The 20203-nt window shown below is 39.9% G+C and overlaps 3 protein-coding genes across 5 annotated transcripts in view; 2 read left to right on the top strand and 1 right to left on the bottom strand.

Moving 5' to 3' along the window:
- Positions 1-20203, top strand: part of GTF2E2 (general transcription factor IIE subunit 2) — a 333455-nt gene that overhangs the window by 178282 nt on the left and 134970 nt on the right. The gene's annotated exons all lie outside the window — the stretch shown is intronic.
- Positions 336-10808, bottom strand: PURG (purine rich element binding protein G). 2 transcript variants are annotated; one of them, XM_042449404.1, is made up of 2 exons: positions 10527-10808; positions 336-6646 (listed from the first exon to the last, which is right to left on the bottom strand). In XM_042449404.1, exon 2 carries the CDS (start codon positions 6631-6633, stop codon positions 5620-5622), a length of 1014 nt encoding a protein of 337 aa, XP_042305338.1. In that variant the 5' UTR covers positions 6634-6646; positions 10527-10808; the 3' UTR covers positions 336-5619. The 2 variants fall into 2 exon arrangements, with proteins under 2 accessions (XP_042305338.1, XP_042305339.1); XM_042449405.1 differs by having other exon boundaries at positions 336-6519; positions 10527-10543.
- The window catches only part of WRN (WRN RecQ like helicase), a 74098-nt gene continuing 64864 nt past the window's right edge, over positions 10970-20203 (top strand). The window contains exons 1-6 of one of the 2 annotated variants that reach the window (XM_042449401.1): positions 10970-11112; positions 11943-12054; positions 13409-13524; positions 15828-15973; positions 17489-17637; positions 18748-18897. In XM_042449401.1, the coding sequence (XP_042305335.1) occupies positions 11980-12054; positions 13409-13524; positions 15828-15973; positions 17489-17637; positions 18748-18897 (636 nt within the window). In that variant the 5' untranslated portion in view covers positions 10970-11112; positions 11943-11979. Of the gene's footprint in view, positions 11113-11942; positions 12055-13405; positions 13525-15827; positions 15974-17488; positions 17638-18747; positions 18898-20203 lie in introns of both variants that reach the window. The other variant, XM_042449400.1, reaches the window with a different exon arrangement.

Below are 20203 nucleotides of genomic sequence, written 5' to 3'. Positions count from 1 at the left end.
GAGTTTAATTCATTTATCCAAACTGCAGAAAAACTAGTGCCAAACAGTGGAAGTAAACAAATAAGAAGAAACATACAGTGGTACCCCGGGATACGAATGCGCCGGGTTACGAATTTTTCGGGATACGAAAAAATCCCATAGGGATTTATTGCTTCGGCTTACGAAGGTTTCTTCGGGTTACGAAAAAACCGCGGCGCTATTTTCCGCCACCGGAGGGCAGCAGAGAGCTATTTTTCCATTAGCGCCTATGGGAATTCGGCTTACGAAGGTATTTCGGGTTACGAAATTAACCGCGGAACGAATTAATTTCGTAACCCGGGGTACCACTGTATGGTCATGGCACAAACTGCTACAGTTGCAATTAACAGAATTATCAGTAAATGATCATCAGTCCCCTGAATCACGCTGGTTTTCTTCCCTTTAGATTTTTTAAACCTTTTCAGTGAACAAAATAAAATAATCCAGACAATTTCACTAACAAGCGTATGTTATCGAAGCCCAATCGCCATTCCAAGTGTTTGACTAATTTATGCAAAGGCCCATTTTAATCTGAGCCTATTTTGAAGGTTAGGTTTGTTTCTTACAAGTGTTGAAATTTAAGATTCAACCATTACATGAAAATTTATGGTATCCAGTGTTATATATTCATACTGCACTTTTCAATCCTTATTTCATATTGTAAAAAGTTTAATTTTTTCATGCTTTCCCCTGTTTTCAGCTCGACTGAGAGGCCTGCTTTTCTATGTCCTGTAAAAAAATCCAGTATTATATATATTTAAATTATTTTGAAAAACCAGAATATCTATCACTGTAGATTTAGATTAAATATCTTAACATTGCTTAGTGAACTAAACATTTGACTGATATCTCTCATTAATCAAAGTTGATTCTTAGATTTTTAAACTGATTCAGCTATAGATGGAGAACTTGCACTAATATGAAAACACTATTGATACAGTCACTGCAGACATTTGCATCCTCTGATCAACTACATTTCTTAGGACTGTTTCACACGATTCTTTCCTTCTTAAACTGAAACCATTCCTCACTGCTCTGGTCTATAACTAAGTGGAAAAATAGGCTGTCTAAAGGGGAAGGAGACAGCAAATACTAATAATGGTTGAGGAAAGCAACTATTAGCCATATCTGTATACAATTTGAATATAAATTATTTTTCCCTTAGCAATGTGAGCATAAATTACATTTCCCTTTTTGGGCAGACATCTAGAGGAAGGTGGATCAGGTGTTAGGGCCAGCAGTCTGCCTGCAGTTATCTGACCCAGCTTTATCCACTTTAATGAAAGATACATGGAAGAACATGTAGTTGACTGGCTGAACATACAGTATAATTTGCTGCCATTTAATTGTCTTTATACAGGAAGGGTATGTTTCTTATAGCATACGGACATAATACATTAGTGTTACATTATGGTCCAATGATATATATTACCTGTAGTTGCAAATCTAGCTAAACAGAAAGAGGTCATGAAAAATTCACTGACATTTATTTTTAACTGCCATTAAAGTGAAACTATTCAGAGAATAGTTTCCCTGCTTGGCCCTGAAAGAATTAAAATATAAAAGGTTAGGTTAGTAGACATTTGTATTTGCTTACTAACACATGGAAAAGAAAAGATCATAGATCTTTTATTTATCATAGATAAATTAGACATATTTGCTTCCTACTTTTTGAGCACAGGAACAAAAAGGGTTTTCTGCAGATTTTTCATCCAAAGCTTCTTGGTTTTACAGAATTGGTGTGATGCATTATACAAGGTATTTATTCTCATTTTAAACTGCACTATAGAACTCTTTTCTATCAATATTTGATCATAATAACACCTTTCTACTTTCTACTGTAGCAAAAAAGCAAAGTATTATGAGATATAGTCAGCACAAATGGCCTACCTGTGTAAGCCACACAAAATTTGATCCCCTACAATACTTTTCAGGAGAAGGATTATGTGACAACACTGCAAAACTACAGTTATTTAAACCCACAGCTGTATCAGTTGCAGGAATAAGATATCTGAAAACCGGCTGAAGTATTTGACTTTCAGAAATGTTGACATCTTGAGCCAATTGGTTTGGACTCAACATTTCTGAAATTATAGGCCTTTGACATTTTGAAATTAATTTTAGTTTGTGCCTATTCTTCTCCATCATGTCAATACAATTTGATCTAATCCTTCCAATAGATCACTCACAGACATGCATGCAGAAGGCCATTGTTATACTGATTAAGAGTATAAGTTATATTGAAACACACTGTACCAAACCAGTAGCAGAAATGTGCTTCTATTATTTATAAAATATAAAGTGCATTATTATGAAATCACAAAAGTGACAGACTTTCTGTCTGGACCATAAAGTTTTAAAAGAGAGGTCAGGGCTTTAATGTAAAATTCTCTCATGAGAACAAATAATTTAAGAGGTACAAACTGATTTTTTCACCCTGCCCTCCTAGAATTGTTTTTGGCCACGCTTTTTAGTGCAAATAAGCTTGTGTTTTTCTCAAGTTTAAGGGACATGGCATTTTGGGGGGTGCAAATAATATTTCTTTACATTATAACAGGCCCTTCTGCAAACAAATACTCAACGTGTTATTGCCACTCTCCAAAGGTGTAGATGTGCTGCCAGGTTTAAAGAGAAACTCTTTCCCAAATTACCATTTAAGCTCTTACCAGTGTAAATCTGACTATATAAACCTTGGATTTGAAGACAAGAACAAAACTAGTCACTTCCAATGGATAAATTAAAACCAGCATGTCACTATATAGAGCAGGTGGCAACTTTTAAGGCTCATATGTAGTAAGTCTCAGATGCTCACATCTGTATTAATTTGTAGTCACTGATTTGAAGAACATGGCACCCTGTGCCTGTATACAGAGAACAATTGAGCCCTGTTTAAGAGCGCAAGGATACAGAAATCTGAGTTGGGTGAAAGAGGGCACTATGCAACAGGTCTACGTAGTACCTGGCTCAGTTCAGAAAGCAAGAGATAGATAACAGTAGTGCAAGTTTGCACATGCCAGTGTATTAACTAATATGCTTTCTGAATGGAGTAGGTAACATTTCACAGTTATTGACTTTTCTTTAAAAATTGTGGAGGAAATGCATTTTCTTAAACACTGATTAACCCCCCAATTAATATACTTTTACCAATCAAAATTCATAGAAATAATACAAACTATTTCTGTGAAATGTTTTTATCAAGGTAAGATAAAGTTCTAGTAAAAGTGAGGATGATAATGGTGTGGCTCTCCAGATATTGTTTGACTGCAAGTCCTGGGTTCCTTAGACACCACAGCTGATAATGAGGCATTTTGGAAGTTACAGTCCAAAAACATCTGGAGGGCCACATGACTACAGTCCTTGCAATAACTGCCTCCCTAACCCCCAAATTGACTGATCAAAGTATCCATTTTAAACAGGATGGGTTAGAAAATGCACTTAGCAAGACATAAACTAGGAAAATGTGAGCATCAGGAGTTCCTACATTCACATATCCCCTGTTTTGGAATCTGACACCATTGCCATTATACAGGCATTGGGATGTGCAGCAAAAAATCAACAGTGTCGTAATTTAGGTTCAGTCAATTAACTACAACTATCAGTTCAACAACATATACAGAATACTTCCATCCATCCATCCATAAATCCAAAGGTTTCCCCCACCCCCAACTTTCATACAAGATTAATGTATAGCTTCCAAGAATCTCTTATGGCCCAGTGTGCCTCTCATACTTAAAATAACCAAATTAGAAATCTTAGTTTTAGGTTGGATGGCATTTGTTATTTCTGAAACTAGACTAAATGTTCAATAGGTCCAATTACCATATACAGTACTGGGCAAATCACCTAAAACAGTGAAATTAAAGTCCATACTTCTCTTTTTCTCTGTCACAACTGTAACACACATTTCTAAAGTTCATTTGATGATTTTGGTGCAAACTCTTTTCCTTATGTTTGAAAAAAAATACTGTGGCACCAAGATAAATGTTGGGCTATATTTTCCACCTTCACAAATAAACCTGAAAAAAGGAGACACAGAGCATGTTTAATGCAACGTTGTAATGGAAATAGCAAGTAGAGAAAAAAGTAAAGCTACCATTGCTTGGGTTATGGAAAATAATTTTCTTTTGGACTTTAAATGGCCAAATGTGAATAGTTGGAAAAGGACTATGAGGTTATGCTTCTGTACATGTAAAATAGCTTGTTCATAGACAGAAATAATTACACAGTATCAAGGTCTAAAGCAATTGTTTGAAAACAGAACATTCTAGATCCAATTTAAAATCTGATTTAAAGTGCAATCCTAGGCATGTCTACTTGGAAATCAGTTTCAGTGTATCTACTAGGCCTCATTCCCAGGTTAATGTACGTAGGATTGCAGCCCTGTTAGAAGCTTTTCCCATAAAAAAAGTTTGTAACAAGTATCCTGCCCCCCCATAATCCACATAGACCCTTCCAGCCATTTTCTTGATTATTTTGGTTGGTATTGTCTCTACATGCATCTTTACACATAAACAAAACAAACAAGCTTCATTTATATACCGCTTCATACTGCCTAAGCAGTGTCTAAGCGGTTTACAACTGTAAGCTAATTTGCCCCCAACAATAGGTTTCTGTTTTAACAAAACAAAACAAAAAATGTATAGACTGTGGTTTACAATATTGTGTTAAGAGACAACACTTATATAGGAAATAATTTTCCTTTATAAAGGAATGTAGTGAATGCTTCAGCTAAAACAATGTAAAACCAGAGATCTGCTTGATACCAATTAAGTGCTGCACCAAAATCTCTCAAAGCATTTTTTCAAAGTATAAAGATAAAAAAAGTTATTCTAATACTTTCTCACATCACACACACACTTAATCACTCAATTTATAATTTCAATCCCAACCATCAATCGATTACCAAATTCCCTCATCAAAGCAACCCCTTAACCCCACAAATACAAAAATAGCTTTTGAAATTCTGTTACACTATTTAAATAAACTCTCCCCACATGGTGTAAGCAATCCATAAAGAATGGATGATTCAAGATCAACATTATTCGGAACTAGTCTATTAAACATGGGTTTATATTGTTGGGACACTTAAATTACTGAGCTATCATAACATTGGGCAACCATTTAATTAACTACTGGCCATCATAATATAAAGGTGTGATCCCACCCCCTTCAAATTGTTTTTCCTGTAAAGTAAGCAGAAGATACCTTCCCAATAAACACACTTAAAATGTAAAGATCAGTTTTGGTCATAAATGCTCTGTGGTTAATATCAAACGATATTAATTCCATCTGGCTCACTTCTACCATGTTACACTGCAACACAAACCTTATACATAATATTTAAGAGGGCACAATAAATTTAGTGCTACTATACATACTTTTATCAGAGCCACTGGCCAGTTAATTATTCCTTCAAGAAATCACAGATATGTTGCTGGATATAATTTAAGATGAAAAACAGACCCTTGTAATATTATACAGATTGGAATTATGCAACAACAGGGAAGAACTTACAAAATCAAAGGCAACTTCCTCCGACTACTACACATCAATACCACCGGCCAAATCTCTGTTTTGCTTCTTGGCCTGTTGAAACACATCCTAATCAAGACCCTCTTGTTCTTCACCACTGTCCCCTCTGGTATCCATTCTTTTCTCTTTATGGCCGTTGTAAATTCTCCTCATCTCTTCTTCATACTTGATAAAGTTTTCCCCAAATCTTGTCCATGCTTTGTATGGGACAGTGATGGTGTTACGGTATGGAGGTCTCACCTCACTTACCTTCAAAAAAATACCATACCTGTTGGACCCCACATCAAAATAGAACCTCTTGTTGTCCACCCTAAAGGAAGTCCCCTCTGGGAGTTCAGGGGGTTCATCGCCCCCACTCCTCCTTTCTTCTATGTCTCCTTCACCATACTCTTCAATGAGCTGGACCAAAGCATCCCTGAACTCAATCATCCCCTGTGCTGGAAGGACAATAGTTTGTTCTTGTCCTAAACTGTGACCAAAATATCCTATCATTCCGGGTCCTCTAATCAAGGTCTGCCTTATCCTTAGGAAACGTCCACGTTGGTTCTCCTTCAGATCCAGGTAATACTTCCTATTGTCTCTTTCAATATACTCCGTTTTTAAAACACTGTGGAGATGCTCTTCTGACCCAACAGATGCTGGAGGTGATGGTGGGTGATGGTGTTGTCGCCTTCTTGAATCTTGCTCTTTGCCATTAGCATGATCATTCCGATGACTCTGGCTGCCTTTCAGGCCCAAATGGGCATAGTGTTCTATGAAATCTCCCAGGCAATCCTTCAGCTCAGAAGCTACTGACAAGGACAGAGTCAGTTTGCTTTTCCTGATATTGTCCTGTCTGCCTCTTCCTATCCAGACCTCTGCTATCTTCAGGAAACGGCCTCGGGAACTCTGCTTCACATCCAGATAAAACCTCTTTTTTTGGATGTCCACTCTTTTGGAGGCCAGCTCCTGGATTTCCATGCAGCCCGCCTGAGAAGAGGAGGCAGGATAATGATACTGCTGCTGGGACTGGGAGTAAATGCTCCTGTGTAGGCCAGAGCCCCCCACATTCCTTCCTCCTCCTCCTCCTCTGCCTCTCTCCATCTTTACCAATCAACTGAAAACAACAAATATATAAGAAAGATGCATCACATCGTAGACATCCAATGGGGCTATTCTGCTTTCTTGGCAATAGCCTCTGCATGGCACAATTAATTTCTCTAGAAAGATGCTCCAGTAATGCTCATCTTTCGTTATAACACACAGCAATCTGGCTGACCCAGAGATGGATTAAGTTACAAACATAATGATAGAGATTTGTAACTTTCCCCAGGTATGTCAATGTTGTGCTACATTAGCCAGATTGATGTAAAAGGCACAGAACAAATCTCTGGAAGGCCAGCCGTATCGCAGGGCTTCTCTTGTCCATGCTCTTGTGCCTGGAATTTTATCCCAACATGCTTTTCCTGTCACAAAGACACAGCAAAATGGCCAAGTCCTCATCTATTTTGTAGTTGTGTACCTTCAAGTCATTTCTGACTTGTGAGGACCCTAAGGCGAACCTATCATGGCGTTTTCTTGGCAAGATTTGTTCAGAGGAGGTTTGCCATTGCCTCCCCCTGACTAGAGTTCAGGAGGACGCTGTTGTTCATGGCACAAGGCAAATGCCAGTAAAAACAACTGCAAAACATGTGTCCTTGTTTTCTAATTTGCCTGGCTTGTTTACTTCAAAGCTGGCCTGAAGAGAGATGGCAGTTTTTCTGTCAGCCAAGCAAAATTTAACTTTCCAAAATTTTATTCCACCCCCTTTAAAAAAATTATACTTTTATGAATTTCAGAACTAACATTTACACGCCAGAGCGTTGTGGTTTGAACACTGGACTATGGCTCTGAAGGCCAGTGTTCAAATCCCTGTTTGGCTATGGAAACCCACTGAGTGACCTGGAGCAAGTCACAGTCTGTCAGCCTCAGGAGGAGAAGGCAACTGCAACCACCCTCTGAAGAAACTTGCCACGAAAATCCTGTGATAGGACCTTAGGGTCACCATAAGTTGGAAATGATTTGAAGGCACATAACAACAAGAGCAAACAAAATCAACATATGAACAATTAATTTTCAAACAGTACTTCCCACCTTCACAGAATTGGTGCTAAAATAACTCAGTCTGCATCTGCACTGCAGCAATAATCCAGTTTGAGACTGCTTTAACTGCCCTGGCTTAGTGCTAGGGAATTTGAGAACTGTAGTTTGTTGTGGCACCAGAGCTCTCTGACAGAGAAGGCTAAAATGTTTCACAACACTACAGTTCCCAGGACTCCCTAGGATTGAGCCAGGGCAGTTAATGCGGTCTCAAACCGGATTGTTTTTGAAGTGTGTTTTGGACCTCTGGGGCCACCACAAACTACAAATCCCATGATTTCATAACAGAGTCCAATTGAAGTGGTGTCAAAAATGCATTATTTCTGCAGTGAGGATCTAGCCTCATCATGGCTTTCATTTCCATCCGCTCTTTTAAAATCTCTAACCTATGCTGCATCCCCACTGCAGAAATGATCCAGTTTGACACCACTTTAAATGCCATGGCTCAATGCCACAACAAACTAGAATTCTATCACACTGAGTCAAGGCAGCTAAAGTGGTGTCAAAACAAGATTATTTCTGCATTGTGGATGCAGCCTAGGTTAGAGGCTTAAAAGAGCTGATGGAAAGGAAAGCCAGAGGTTCTGTCCATGCTCCTGAAATAGCTCAGTTTGAGACTGTTTTGACTGCCAGGGCTCAATGCTATGGAATTCTGGGATTTGTAGTTTTGTGAGATATTCAGCTTTCTCTGTCAGAGCACTCTGGTGCCACAAGAAACGACAGTTCCCAGAATTTTGCAGCATGGAGCTATGGCAGTTAAGGCGGTGCCAAACCTGATTATTTCTGCCGTGTGGATGCAGCCCATGCCACTGAAATTCCTAGTTGTCAACCTAGACCTTTACTGCATCCATTAATGCTCCTATGTGATAAAATGCCTTCCTAAATTTTTCTGAGGGATGCTTCTCAGAGAGGCCAAATCAGGGTGACCAGATGTCCTCTGACTGCAAAGGAGGGCAAGGCCCTGCCAAATGTAGGCCATTCAACTGAAAATGTAGGACATGGCCCAATAATAGCTCAAAACACTGATCAATCCATGCTTCTTAGTCATGTTCAAAATGGAGGGCATTTTGGAATTCCTCCTGGACAAAAATGTTGAAATGCAGGACGTGTCCAAGGTGACCAGATGTCCTCACTGCAAAAGAGGACAAGACACTGTAAAATGTAGGACATTCAAGAAATATGTAGGAATGAGGAAATAAAGCTAAAAACATTCATAGAAATATAAATTCTTGCTTCTTAATCCTGACTGGTCAAAATGGAGGCGTGTTTGGGCAGAAATGTCCTGGAAAAGAAGGACCTCTAGTCACACTTGGATGTGCTTCTTAGTCCTGCTCAAAATGGAGGCCATTTTGGGATTCCTGCTTGCCATGAAGGCTGAAATGGAGGCCATGTCCAGGGCGACTAGATGTCCTTACTGCTAAGGAGGACAAGGCATTGCAAAAATGTAGGACCTTCAAGATAAATGTATGACATTACCAATTAAAAAGCTAAAAACACTCATGGAAATATAAACTCGTGGTTTTTTTTAGTCGTGCACAAAATGGAGGGACATTTTGAAATCCCTGGACAGGTTGAAATGGAGGGCACACTCCTGGAAAAGGAGGACATCTGGTCAGCCTAGCGTGCATCCAAATCCATGCTTTTTTAAAAGCCCTGCTTAAAATGGAGGGGCATTTTGGAATAATTGGGCAGGAGACTGAAATGTAGGACATGTCCTGGAAAGAAAGAAAAAAAGAGGCCACCCTGCCTTCACCTGGAAGCAATCCAGTTTGAACCTGCTTTAACTGTCATGGGCTCAGTACTATGGAATTTTGGGAACTGTAGTTCTGAGAGACATTTCGGCCTCCTCCTCCTCTCTCTCTCTCTCTCTCTCTCTCTCTCAATAGAGCTCTGGGTCCACAGCAAACTACAAATCCCAGATTAAGAAAAAGAAATGTGCAAATGTGTGGGAGGGAGGAGGGATAATGGATTTTATTCTGTATTGTATTTCTTTTGCCCATGCTGTAAGCCGCCTTGATCCAACCGGAGAGGGGGGATATAAGTAAAAATTCATTATTATATCTGTTATTATAAAGTATGTTTTTAATCTATGCTTTGTTTAACTGTATCTTAAAGGGGGGTTGTTGGAATTTGATTGTGTTTTTAAAAGATTTAAATCTATTTTCACAATAAAAACACTGACATTCATCCGTATGTCTGGGATCTGATTGTATTTTTAACATGTAAGCCTGCCCCAGTTGTCTTGCACAGAGAGGCGGGGTACAACAACAACAACAACAACAACAATAATAATAAATCTGTTATTTTAAGGAATGTTTTTATCTATGAATTCCTTAATTATACTTTAGGGGTGGTGAGTAGGTAGGTACAAATGTTATTATTATTATTATTATTATTATTATTATTATTATTTTATGGTACTACTACTACTACTAATTGTATTTTAAGGGTAGTGGATGGATTGTTGGGATCTGATTGTATTTTTAACAGGTAAGCCCCCCTCCCAGGGTGTGTTGCACAGAGAGGCGGGGTACTACTACTACTACTATTGATTTATTATTATTATTATCATTATGATTATTAAAGTGTCGAAGGCAGAGCAAGCCAGGGCTGGGGGGGGGTCTTGGGGACCCCAGAAGGCCCTCCTCTCAGGGCTCCCCCCCCACAACCTTGGGCCCAAACAGCCCCCCAATCCTGGGAGCAGAGTCCCTCCTCCTCCTTCCCTGTCTCCCCCCAAACCCTGGGCTGCCCTTCGCCCTGCCTTCCCGCCCCAGAGAGGCGCCATGACAGGGTCTCTCAGCCACTGCCCCACCAGCCCCTCCTCTCTCTCTCTCTCCGCCCGAGGCGGGCCTACTTACTCCATGCTCTCCCTCGCCGCCCTCCGCTCGGCTCTCCTCCACCGGGCCGCTGCCCGTCCTGACCCCCGCCGCCGCAGTAACGCTGGCTTCCTTCTCCTCCGCCTCGATACCGCCCTCAGCGACACCGACAAACGCATCCAGGGTCCTATCGCCGCCCGGCTCAGCGCCGCCGCCGCCCTTTTTCTCGCCTTCTAGCCCGGTTTTCCCCACTCTGAACCCCAAACTCGAAACACGGGCCCGACAGTCCGAGGAAGGCCGCCAAGGGCCTTTTCCCCCCTCGCGAACGCCTTTTTTATTTTTCCTCACAGAAACGGCGGACTACAACTCCCAGAGCGCTCCGCGCGGAGAAAGCGGCTCTGCGCATGCGCCTCACCTCATTTCACCTCCTGAAGTTGACAGCGGCGGAATAAGGAGGAAAAAAGGGGGAGGGGAAGGAATGGAGAGGATGGCCGTGACGTCATCGCGCCGCGACTATCAGGGAAAGTAACGTGTTTTACTGCGCGCCTAGTCGGCGGGAAAAGTTCTTCTCTCAGCTGAGGACTCAGGCGCTGCTATAAGCAGAGTTGGGTTTGCTGTGGAGAGTAACGTGAGTGGAGTTACGTCGTTACACCAGGGAAGCTTTAGTTACATAAGGTTGTACTCTTGTTGTGTGCATTTGCCAGGCAGGAAGTTCCTTTGAAAGGGGATAGAAGGGGGCAGGCTTATCAGATCCTGGAGAGAAGTGACCAGTGGGGTCCCACAGGGCTCTGTCCTGGGCCCAGTGTTATTCAACATCTTTATCAATGACCTGGATGACAGAATTGGGAGCAGATGATACCAAATTAGGGGGAATAGCTAATACCCCAGAGGACAAGATCAAGATTCAAAATGACCTGAATAGACTAGAAAGCTGGGCCAAAGCTAACAAAATGAAATTCAACACGGAGAAATGTAAGGTATTGCACTTAGGGCGGAAAAATAAAATGCACAGATATAGGATGGGTGACACCTGGCTGAATGAAACTACGTGTGAAAGGGATCTAGGAGTCCAAGTAGACCACAAGTTGAACATGAGTGAACAGTGTGATGCGGCAGCTAAAAAGGCCAATGCTATTTTAGGCTGCATCAATAGAAGTATAGTGTCTAGATCAAGAGAAGTAATAATAGTGCCACTCTATTCTGCTCTGGTCAGGCCCCACCTAGAATATTGTGTCCAGTTCTGGGCTCCACAATTCAGAAAGGACATTGAGAAACTGGAGCCATGTGTCCAAAGGAGGGCGACTAAAATGGTGAAGAGACTTGGAAACCATGCCCTATGAGGAAAGACTTAGGGAGCTGGGGATGTTTATCCTGGAGAAGAGAAGGTTAAGAGGTAATATGATAGCCCTGTTTAAAAGTTGTGCATGTCTAATGAAATGTTATTTCTTACCATTTCAGTTAACATATACATCCAGATGAACGTATTGATAGAAGTATGGCTTTTCTACCAAATAAAGTTCCTCAGTGGATGACTGAACAGAACAAAGTGGATTCTGTGGTGGACAAAAAGGTAGGCTATCCAAATATATGTCTGATTCACAAAGGAGCTGCTACAGAAGAAACAAGGAAAAGGGGCAGCTCATGAACTGCAGTACAGGCTGTGGTTCTCCTGTCTTTGGCTTTCAGTAAAATAAATGTAGTGTAGTGGTTTGAGTGCTGGATTATGGTTGTGGTTATGAGGGTTCGATTCCTTAGTTGGTCAGGGAAACACATTGCGTGTCATTGGACAGGTCACAATTTCTCAGCTAAAGAAAACACCCCATGATAAGTTCAACTTAGGCTCACCATAAGTCAAAATTGAAGGCACACAATGCCATGAAAGAACAACAAGACTACAGGCTTTATGTACAGTGGACCCTTGTTATACGCTGGGATTTGGTTCCAAGATCCCCCGTGAATAACAAAATCCATGTATGCTCAAGTCTAATTAAATATAATGACAGCAAAATGGTGTCCCTTATAAAAAATGGAAAATCAAGGTTTGATATTTGAAATTTACACTTTTTAAAAACATTTTCAAACTGTGTATGCTTGAATCGGTGTATAAAAAATCCATATATAAGAAAGGCTGACTGTATATGGTATCTATGAAACCTAAATGAATTTTGTGTTTAGTCTTGGGTCCCATCTCCAAGCTATCTCATTATGTGTATATGCAAATACTATGCAGGTATTCTAAAATCCAAAAGACCTCTGGTCCAAAACATTTAGGAAAAGAGGGACTCAATCTGTATCAGATTTAATACTGCAATTAAAATTTGGCAGGAGCAGAAAAAATGCTTACATTTTTATTGAAAACAGGGCATATGGAGAATGTGTAAAAGTTTTCAAAGTGAAATCCTGCTCTTAGAAACATCCTAGATGTGTAATTCTATTTTAAAATTTGCATTCTCCTCATATTCCTTGTTCTCAGATGTAATCGGGGCTTTTATGCAGTTACTGCGTCACAAAAATGTAGACATAGAAGGTTATTTTCTCAGGTGCTTTGGATGCTCTTCCTACCCCTCGAAGTCACCCATCCCTGGTGTGGTTCATTAGTTCTGTCGTTTATGGAAGGGATTAATTTCGCATTAGGTGTAGCATGCAGTTGCTCAAGCTTCCTGATCATTGTAACACATGCCTAAAAATGCTACTATGTATACTTTACAAAATGAAAATGAACTTTTTCACTCATACGGAGCTTGTTTTCTATCATTTTCTGTATATGGCTTTTCAACCACTCTCTTGTAATACTTGCCCTATAGGTAATGTACTTGTAATATGGGTGAGAACACTTTTCTCTCATGCAAGTATGAGTGATCCTTTAAATAATTTGTTAAATGTGCCTTATTATAAGCTGCCTTTTTCATTTTTTTATGAAGCAGAAGAATTCAACCCATCGGAGCATTCTGGAGCACAGCCTTCCGTTCTTAGAATTTCATGGCTCTGTCGTTTATAGCTATAATGCTAGTGATTGTTCCTTACTCGCAGAAGATATCATGTAAGAGACCGAAAAACTGTGTGTTTTGCAGCGATCTCTGAGTATTTTTTTTCATTACTCCTCATGCAAGTTTTCCCATACAGTATTGTTCTGTATCGCTTTGACCTGATTATCACTGTTTGGTGCTGGGACTTAAATTAATTAATATATTAACTAATCAAAACATTAATATTGTTTTGTGGGCTTTCTACTGAGATGCTCAAGGTAATTAATTAAGTGTCTAAAGTAATTAGAACCTATGATGGCAAAAAAGTAACACGTGAACTATAGTTTTTTGTGGGTTTTTGGGTTATATTCTAGAAGTTTTTTGGGCTGTGTTCTAGTAGAGATTATTCTTAATGTTTTGCCAGCAGATGTGGCTGGCATCTTCAGAGAATGCTGGCATGGAAGAGAGTGGGATATATATACTGTTGGCTGAGAAGAAGTTATTTGCATGTTAATTTATATATTGTTCTGTTGCTGAATGGCAAGGCCTACTGTGATGTCCTGCCAGGACTGATTGAATTTCCCCTGCATTTTCTTTCGTGTTGGTTCAGGCCATAGAATATTTTAGTGTAGGAAAGTTCATTATATTAGTTGTGGGAGGAGCTGTAGGATCCCATGCATTTTTCCAGGTTTGGTTTGCCCTTTCCCAGCATGCTCTGTTTTTTGCTAGAGGCTTTTAGTTTGGAGCAGTCTTTGCTGTGTGGTAGCAAACAGGCCCAGGCAGCCGGAAAGGGCATTTATTACACCTTAGCCAATTCAGTTACCAAGATCAAGTTAGCCAATTTTAGTTACCAAGAATAAGTTAGCCAAATCAGTTACCAGGAACAAGTTAGCCAAATTAGTTACCAGCATCAAAGAAGACAAAGAGATCAGGAGCTGAAAGACCCTGCACCAGCTTCATTGAGAGAGGAGATCAAACCAAGATCAGACTCAGAAAGATGACACCCTGAAGATTGCTGAAAGTCTGTAAAGTATCTTTTATTTCAAGTTATTTAGAGCTGGGGAGGAGAAAACTCTTTATTTTTGTTCTTCAAATTAAACTTCCCCCTTTTTTGAACTTTACATCTAGCTTCTGAGCCTTTTTGGGTAGAAGGGTTTGATCTCACCAGGGTACCGGCGTTGCACACCCAAACCTGCCACCACCTTTAGTTGAGTGTGTCTTCACACCTACAAAGTGTCCACAATGGGTCATTAAGTAAATGGACGCCCTGTAGGCCTTGCCATTCAACAACAGAACAATATATAGATTAACATGCAAATCACTTCTTCTCAGCCAACCATATATATATATATATATATATATCCCACTCTCTTCCATGCCAGCATTCTCTGAAGATGCCAGCCACAGCTGTTTGTGAAATGTTAGGAATAAACTCTTCTAGAACACAGCCTCATAGCCTGAATACCCCCCCCCCTCCCAAACTATGGATGCTGGCTGTATAAGCCTTCAATTTCACAAACTTTTTGTGCAAGCACTAGTAGAATACAATTTGCAGTGTAGTGTGAGAAGAATTGTGGATAAAGATGCATGCTATGTACAGTAATAGGAAACTGTTTTTTATGGTATGTGTGTAAAGATAGCTATGTTGTAGTGATGTGAATTCAGTACTTCGGAATTAAAGTTTAACTGCTATATTTCTACTTTGTTGCCACAATCCTCAATGTATATGGATGGAAATTAGGGATACAGTTGAGGGTTTCTCTGATGGTTTTCGGGTAGATGTTTCCACTGCTGAAGTGGCAGTCTTCTGTTTAAGTTCTCAATGTTATATCAAACAAGGGAAGGGGGGAATTCAAATATATAACCATGTCTTGATTGATATGCAAAGGAATTATATAGCACCTTTGAGACTAAGTGAGAGAGAGAGAAGTTGGTAGCATAAGCTTTTGTATACTAAGGCTACATCTGCACTGCAGAAATAATCCAGGTGACACAACTTGAACTCTCATGGCTCAATGCTATGGAATTCCCGGAATTTGTAGTTATGTGAGATATTCAGCTTTCTGTGTCAGAGTGCTCTGGTGCCACAACAAACTACAAATTCCAGGATTCCATAGCATTGAGCCATGGAAGTTAAAGTGGTGTCAACCAGGATTATTTATGTAGTGTAGATGCAGCCTTCATCAGATGCAGAAAGGAAGGAGAGGTTTGTGTTGAAGAGGGGAGGAAGGAAAAGAAGAGGAAAGGAGAGTATATTTCTGAGGCTAATTTCTGATTTGATATCCATGGTCTGTAGGGAGCCATCATTACCATATCACACTGGATCGTCTGAATTGATATTTTGGAACTAAGCTTGAAATGCATTTTTATCTTCTAGTACAATGTTGCCTGATGGAGCTGTGTTAGGATTTGACATTGAATGGTCACCAGTCTATAACAAAGGAAAGGAAGGAAAAGTTGCCTTAATCCAGCTGTGCGAGTCAGAAGAAAAGTGCTATCTGTTTCACATCTCTTCAATGTCAAGTCAGTACAGTTCTCTTTAATTTCTCAATGAAAAGCACTCATCTAGTTGCCTCTTGCATAAGTGGATTTGTGAGATTTTCAACCACAATTTATTTGTCCATTGTACTGTCCATGGTACTGTGTCCAAAGAGTACTAAGGCTAACTTCGCACTGCAGAAATAATCCAGTTTGACCCTACTTTAATTGCCATGGCTCCATGCTATGGAATTCTCGGAACTGTAGTTTATTGAGGCACCTCTGGTGCAGCCTAAATTAACATATACACATGTTAAACCCTGACTATCCAATTACTATGCCAACAAAAGCTGATTTTGTTTAAATAAGCACATTAAGAATCTACTACCTGATTATATTTTCTATGTGAAGGGAATATAGTCAAGTATGGAGTTCCCTTTTTCCCTGAAAAGAAGCTGTATACTCATTCTCCTGCATGTATAGAGGCCTGCATATGCTTTATGTGGGGGAAATTATGAAAGGTGTTGTCTCAGAAGCTACTAATCTTCAGTAATGCCTGCCATGATAATCTCTGCTGTTGTAACATACACAGTGGGACAATGTAATTTTTTAAACAACAAAATATCATATGTCTTGATGTATCAAGTGGAAAAGACTGAGGAAGTAAAATAATCACTGGATTATTTTATTCTGATGGCAGTGGAGAAAGTTGATATATACAGTGCATCATTTACAGCTGATTCTGTTTTTCCTCAGTCATTCCATTCTCAGGATAGGATGAAGCCCAATAGCAATCCCTATATCTACCTGTATAATACTACTTTGTTTATGTCTCAGGTCAAAGGAAAGCAATGACAGGGATTGTAGCTCAATGTTCTCTAGTGCAGAGGAGACCATATTCAAATTTCTCCCATCCCTTGCCCTCTCCTCCCACCAGTCCTAGGGAAGCAACAGTGATACCAAGCCAGAGTCTATTGCAGCTACCAATCTCTAGCTGAACACAGTTCCAAAGGCTTCTGCAGACCTTTGCTCTCAGTGTGTGAAGATCACTGCCTCAGGAATGGTGCATACAGACATGCCTATGGCTTGATGCCCATTTACCTCTGCACCTGATCAGGGCTTCTATCCTCATGCCAACCCATCACTTTTTAACTTTTTTTTCCTCACTCACACAAAGGAAGAGGAAGCAATCATCCAGAGCACCAGAGGTTGCTAGTTCCATGATTTTTCGTAATTGTAAGCAGTCATGTACACCTAAATACCCTAAGAGCACCAGATTCCATTTGATCTTGGAAGCTAAGCAGGGTCAGCCCTAGTTAGTACTTAGATGGGAGACTGCCAACAAATACTATGTTTGTAGGCTGTATTCGAAAGGCAGGAACTGGCGAACCACCTCTAAGTATTCCTTGGCTAAGGAAACCCTATGAAATTCATGGGGCTGCCATTAGTTCCCAGGCAACATGAAGGCCCATAAACACACACAAGTGTCCTCAGGTGGTATTGAAAAAGGTATGCATTCTTTAATTGAATAAACTTGTATGCCATATTTAATCTCTTTAGGCTTTCCAGGGGGACTGAAAAAGTTGCTTGAAGATAACCATATCAAAAAAGCTGGGGTTGGTATTGAAGGGGATAAATGGAAGCTTATGCGTGACTTTGAAATCAGATTGGGAGACCTTGTGGATCTGGCTGACCTTGCCAATGAAAAGGTAAGAAATCAGTCTTAATTGGGGAGAATACTCAACAGAAAGAATTAATAGAATGTCACTTGTGCCATGGAGAAAATCTCTTTGTTGTTGTGTGCCTTCAAGTTGTTTCCAACCTAAGGCACTTCTATTCTGGGAAGGCCTTTTCTTGTATCCTTACCAAATTGTGGTGGGACTAAAAGAAAGCTCTCCCATGAGGATCACAAATCTTGGGCAGTCTGGACCTAAGTCGTGTGTGATCAGTGTTTGGAGTCCTTTGCTCAAGAGACACAGAACTGTGTACCTTCTGTGATGACCTATTTTACTTAATGATCCAAAACACACTGCAGAAATAATCCAATTTGAGACTGCTTTAACTGCCCTGGTTCCGTGCTTGGGAATCCTGGGAATTGTAGTTTATTGTGGCACTCGAGCTCTCTGACAGAGAAGACTAAATGTCTCACAAAACCATAGTTCCCAGAATAGCCTAATGTTGAGCCAGGGCAGTTAAAGCAGTCTCAAACTGGATTATTTCTGCAGTGTGTTTTGGATCAGCAATATACTACTAGACTTATCTGGTCTTTTTAATTACAGTATACAGACCTAGCTGTATAGAATCACAGAGTTGGAAGAGACCACAGATTCATCCAATCTAACCCCACTGTGTGAGATAATTTGTAAACTGCTTGGCTTAGAAAGATTTTACACCCTGTACCTTTTTATATTGTATGTACAGGGCTCCCCCGGGTTACGAAAATAATTCGTTCCGCCGCCGCTTTCGTAACCCGAAAGGCTTCGTAAGCCGAAAAACCCATAGGCGCTAATGGGGAAAAGCCGCAATTTGGTGTGAAATAGCGCCGAAAAGCACCAAATTTTTTTTCGTAACCCGAAAAAACATTCGTAACCCGGAACAGTTTTTTAAAATACATTTTTTTCGTAACCCGGAAATTTCGTAACGCGGCGCATTCGTATCCCGGGGTACCAGTGTACCTTGAATGTATTTTAAATTTCAGTGTATCAAGTGGGGTTATTTAGATTAGTTCTTTCCCTACATATCCATTTCTATGTAAAAAAAGACATTTTGATGTAATTTAAGAAATTGTTTGTATTTAACTTGTTTCTTTTTATTTTTAGCTAAAATGTAAGGAAATATGGAGTCTGAATGACCTTGTAAAGCATCTATTCCACAAACAGCTTCTGAAAGACAAATTGGTCCGCTGTGGTAACTGGGAACAATTTCCACTTACTGAAGAGCAAAAGCTATATGCAGCTACTGATGCTTATGTATGTATCAAGAAGTCATGACTTCTTCTAAGTTATATTTTAAAATATGGAATTTGCAAACCAACTTTGGTTCAGTTTATCTGTGCTTGTGGTCCCTTTGCTACTTCCACATTTGTGTGTTATAATCAAATCTGGCATTCATTCAAATTGGAAAACAATACCAAGGTGTTCGATCAACATTACCTTGATATAAGATCCTGGCTTGTTGCAGTGTGGATAAAAATAGCTTATTTGTTTCAATAAATCCAAAGCTAGTTAACAGGAAAATGTTGTATTTAATTGTGGCTTGCCAATAGAGAAATAATGTAGTGTTAGGATGCCAGTATTGCACACTTCTCGTCCACAAATCCTTGGAATGTTGACACAACACACATAGGTACCAGTGTGTCCCACCTTAGATATTTTACTGGCTGTAAAGAGCCCTCTGTTGGTAAAGATTTTTGTTTTTAGTGAAAGATAATCCAGGTGTTGTAAAATATGTTTCAGAGGGATAAACTGGAAAAACCATATTTGAGTACTCATTGAAATTCATGGGATTGCTTTAAATTGACAGGCGACTTGAACACACACACACACACACAAAATCCAGTTTAAATCAAGCTTCAGGACAGAAGAAACTAACTAAGGAATATAAATAGTATACAGGGATATTCTTTGTGATTTGACTGTGCAACTGGAATGTTTTTAGGCAACATTTGTTCCTTAACCTCATTGTTGTGTGCCTTCAAGTGATTTCCAGCTTACAGGAACAACCTCCCTCCATTCTAAGGTTCTTCCTTAGTTTCCAGTGTATATTCTGCTTAACTATAGAGCAAAATCAAATCTTTTCTCTGTGGTCCAAAATACACTGTAGAAATAATCCAGTTTGAGTCCGCTTTAACTGCTCTGGCTCAGTGCTAGGGAATCCTGGGAATTGTAGTTTATTGTGGCACCAGAGCCCTCTGACAGAGAAGGCCAAATGTCTCATGAAACTATAGTTCCCAGAATTCCCTAGCATTGAGCCAAGGCAGTCAAAATGCTCTAAGACTGGATTATTTCTGCAATGTGTTTTGGATCTGTGTCTCAGCTCATATGGAAGGAGTCTTTAGTGTTGGTAAAGATTGCTCAATACCTAGATTTTGTTATTAACTGAAACAGGCAGGAGAAAATATGAACTATAAGAAAAATTCTTTTGGAAGATGTCCAGTAAGGTGGAGGTGGCCTGCTGCAAGGAGAGAGAAATGGTGTCAGATATACAGTGGTGCCTCGGGTTACGAAATTAATTCGTTCCGCGGCTAATTTTGTAACCAGAAAAACCTTCGTAACC

This window comes from Sceloporus undulatus, chromosome 2 (assembly GCF_019175285.1).
Source record: "Sceloporus undulatus isolate JIND9_A2432 ecotype Alabama chromosome 2, SceUnd_v1.1, whole genome shotgun sequence".
Lineage (NCBI taxonomy): Eukaryota > Metazoa > Chordata > Lepidosauria > Squamata > Phrynosomatidae > Sceloporus > Sceloporus undulatus.
This window is presented reverse-complemented; position numbering and strand designations above follow the sequence as displayed.

Coding starts and splice junctions, on each gene's coding strand:
- PURG (XM_042449404.1), bottom strand. CDS start 6,633: ATGGAGAGAGGCAGAGGAGGAGGAGGAGGAAGGAATGTGGGGGGCTCT.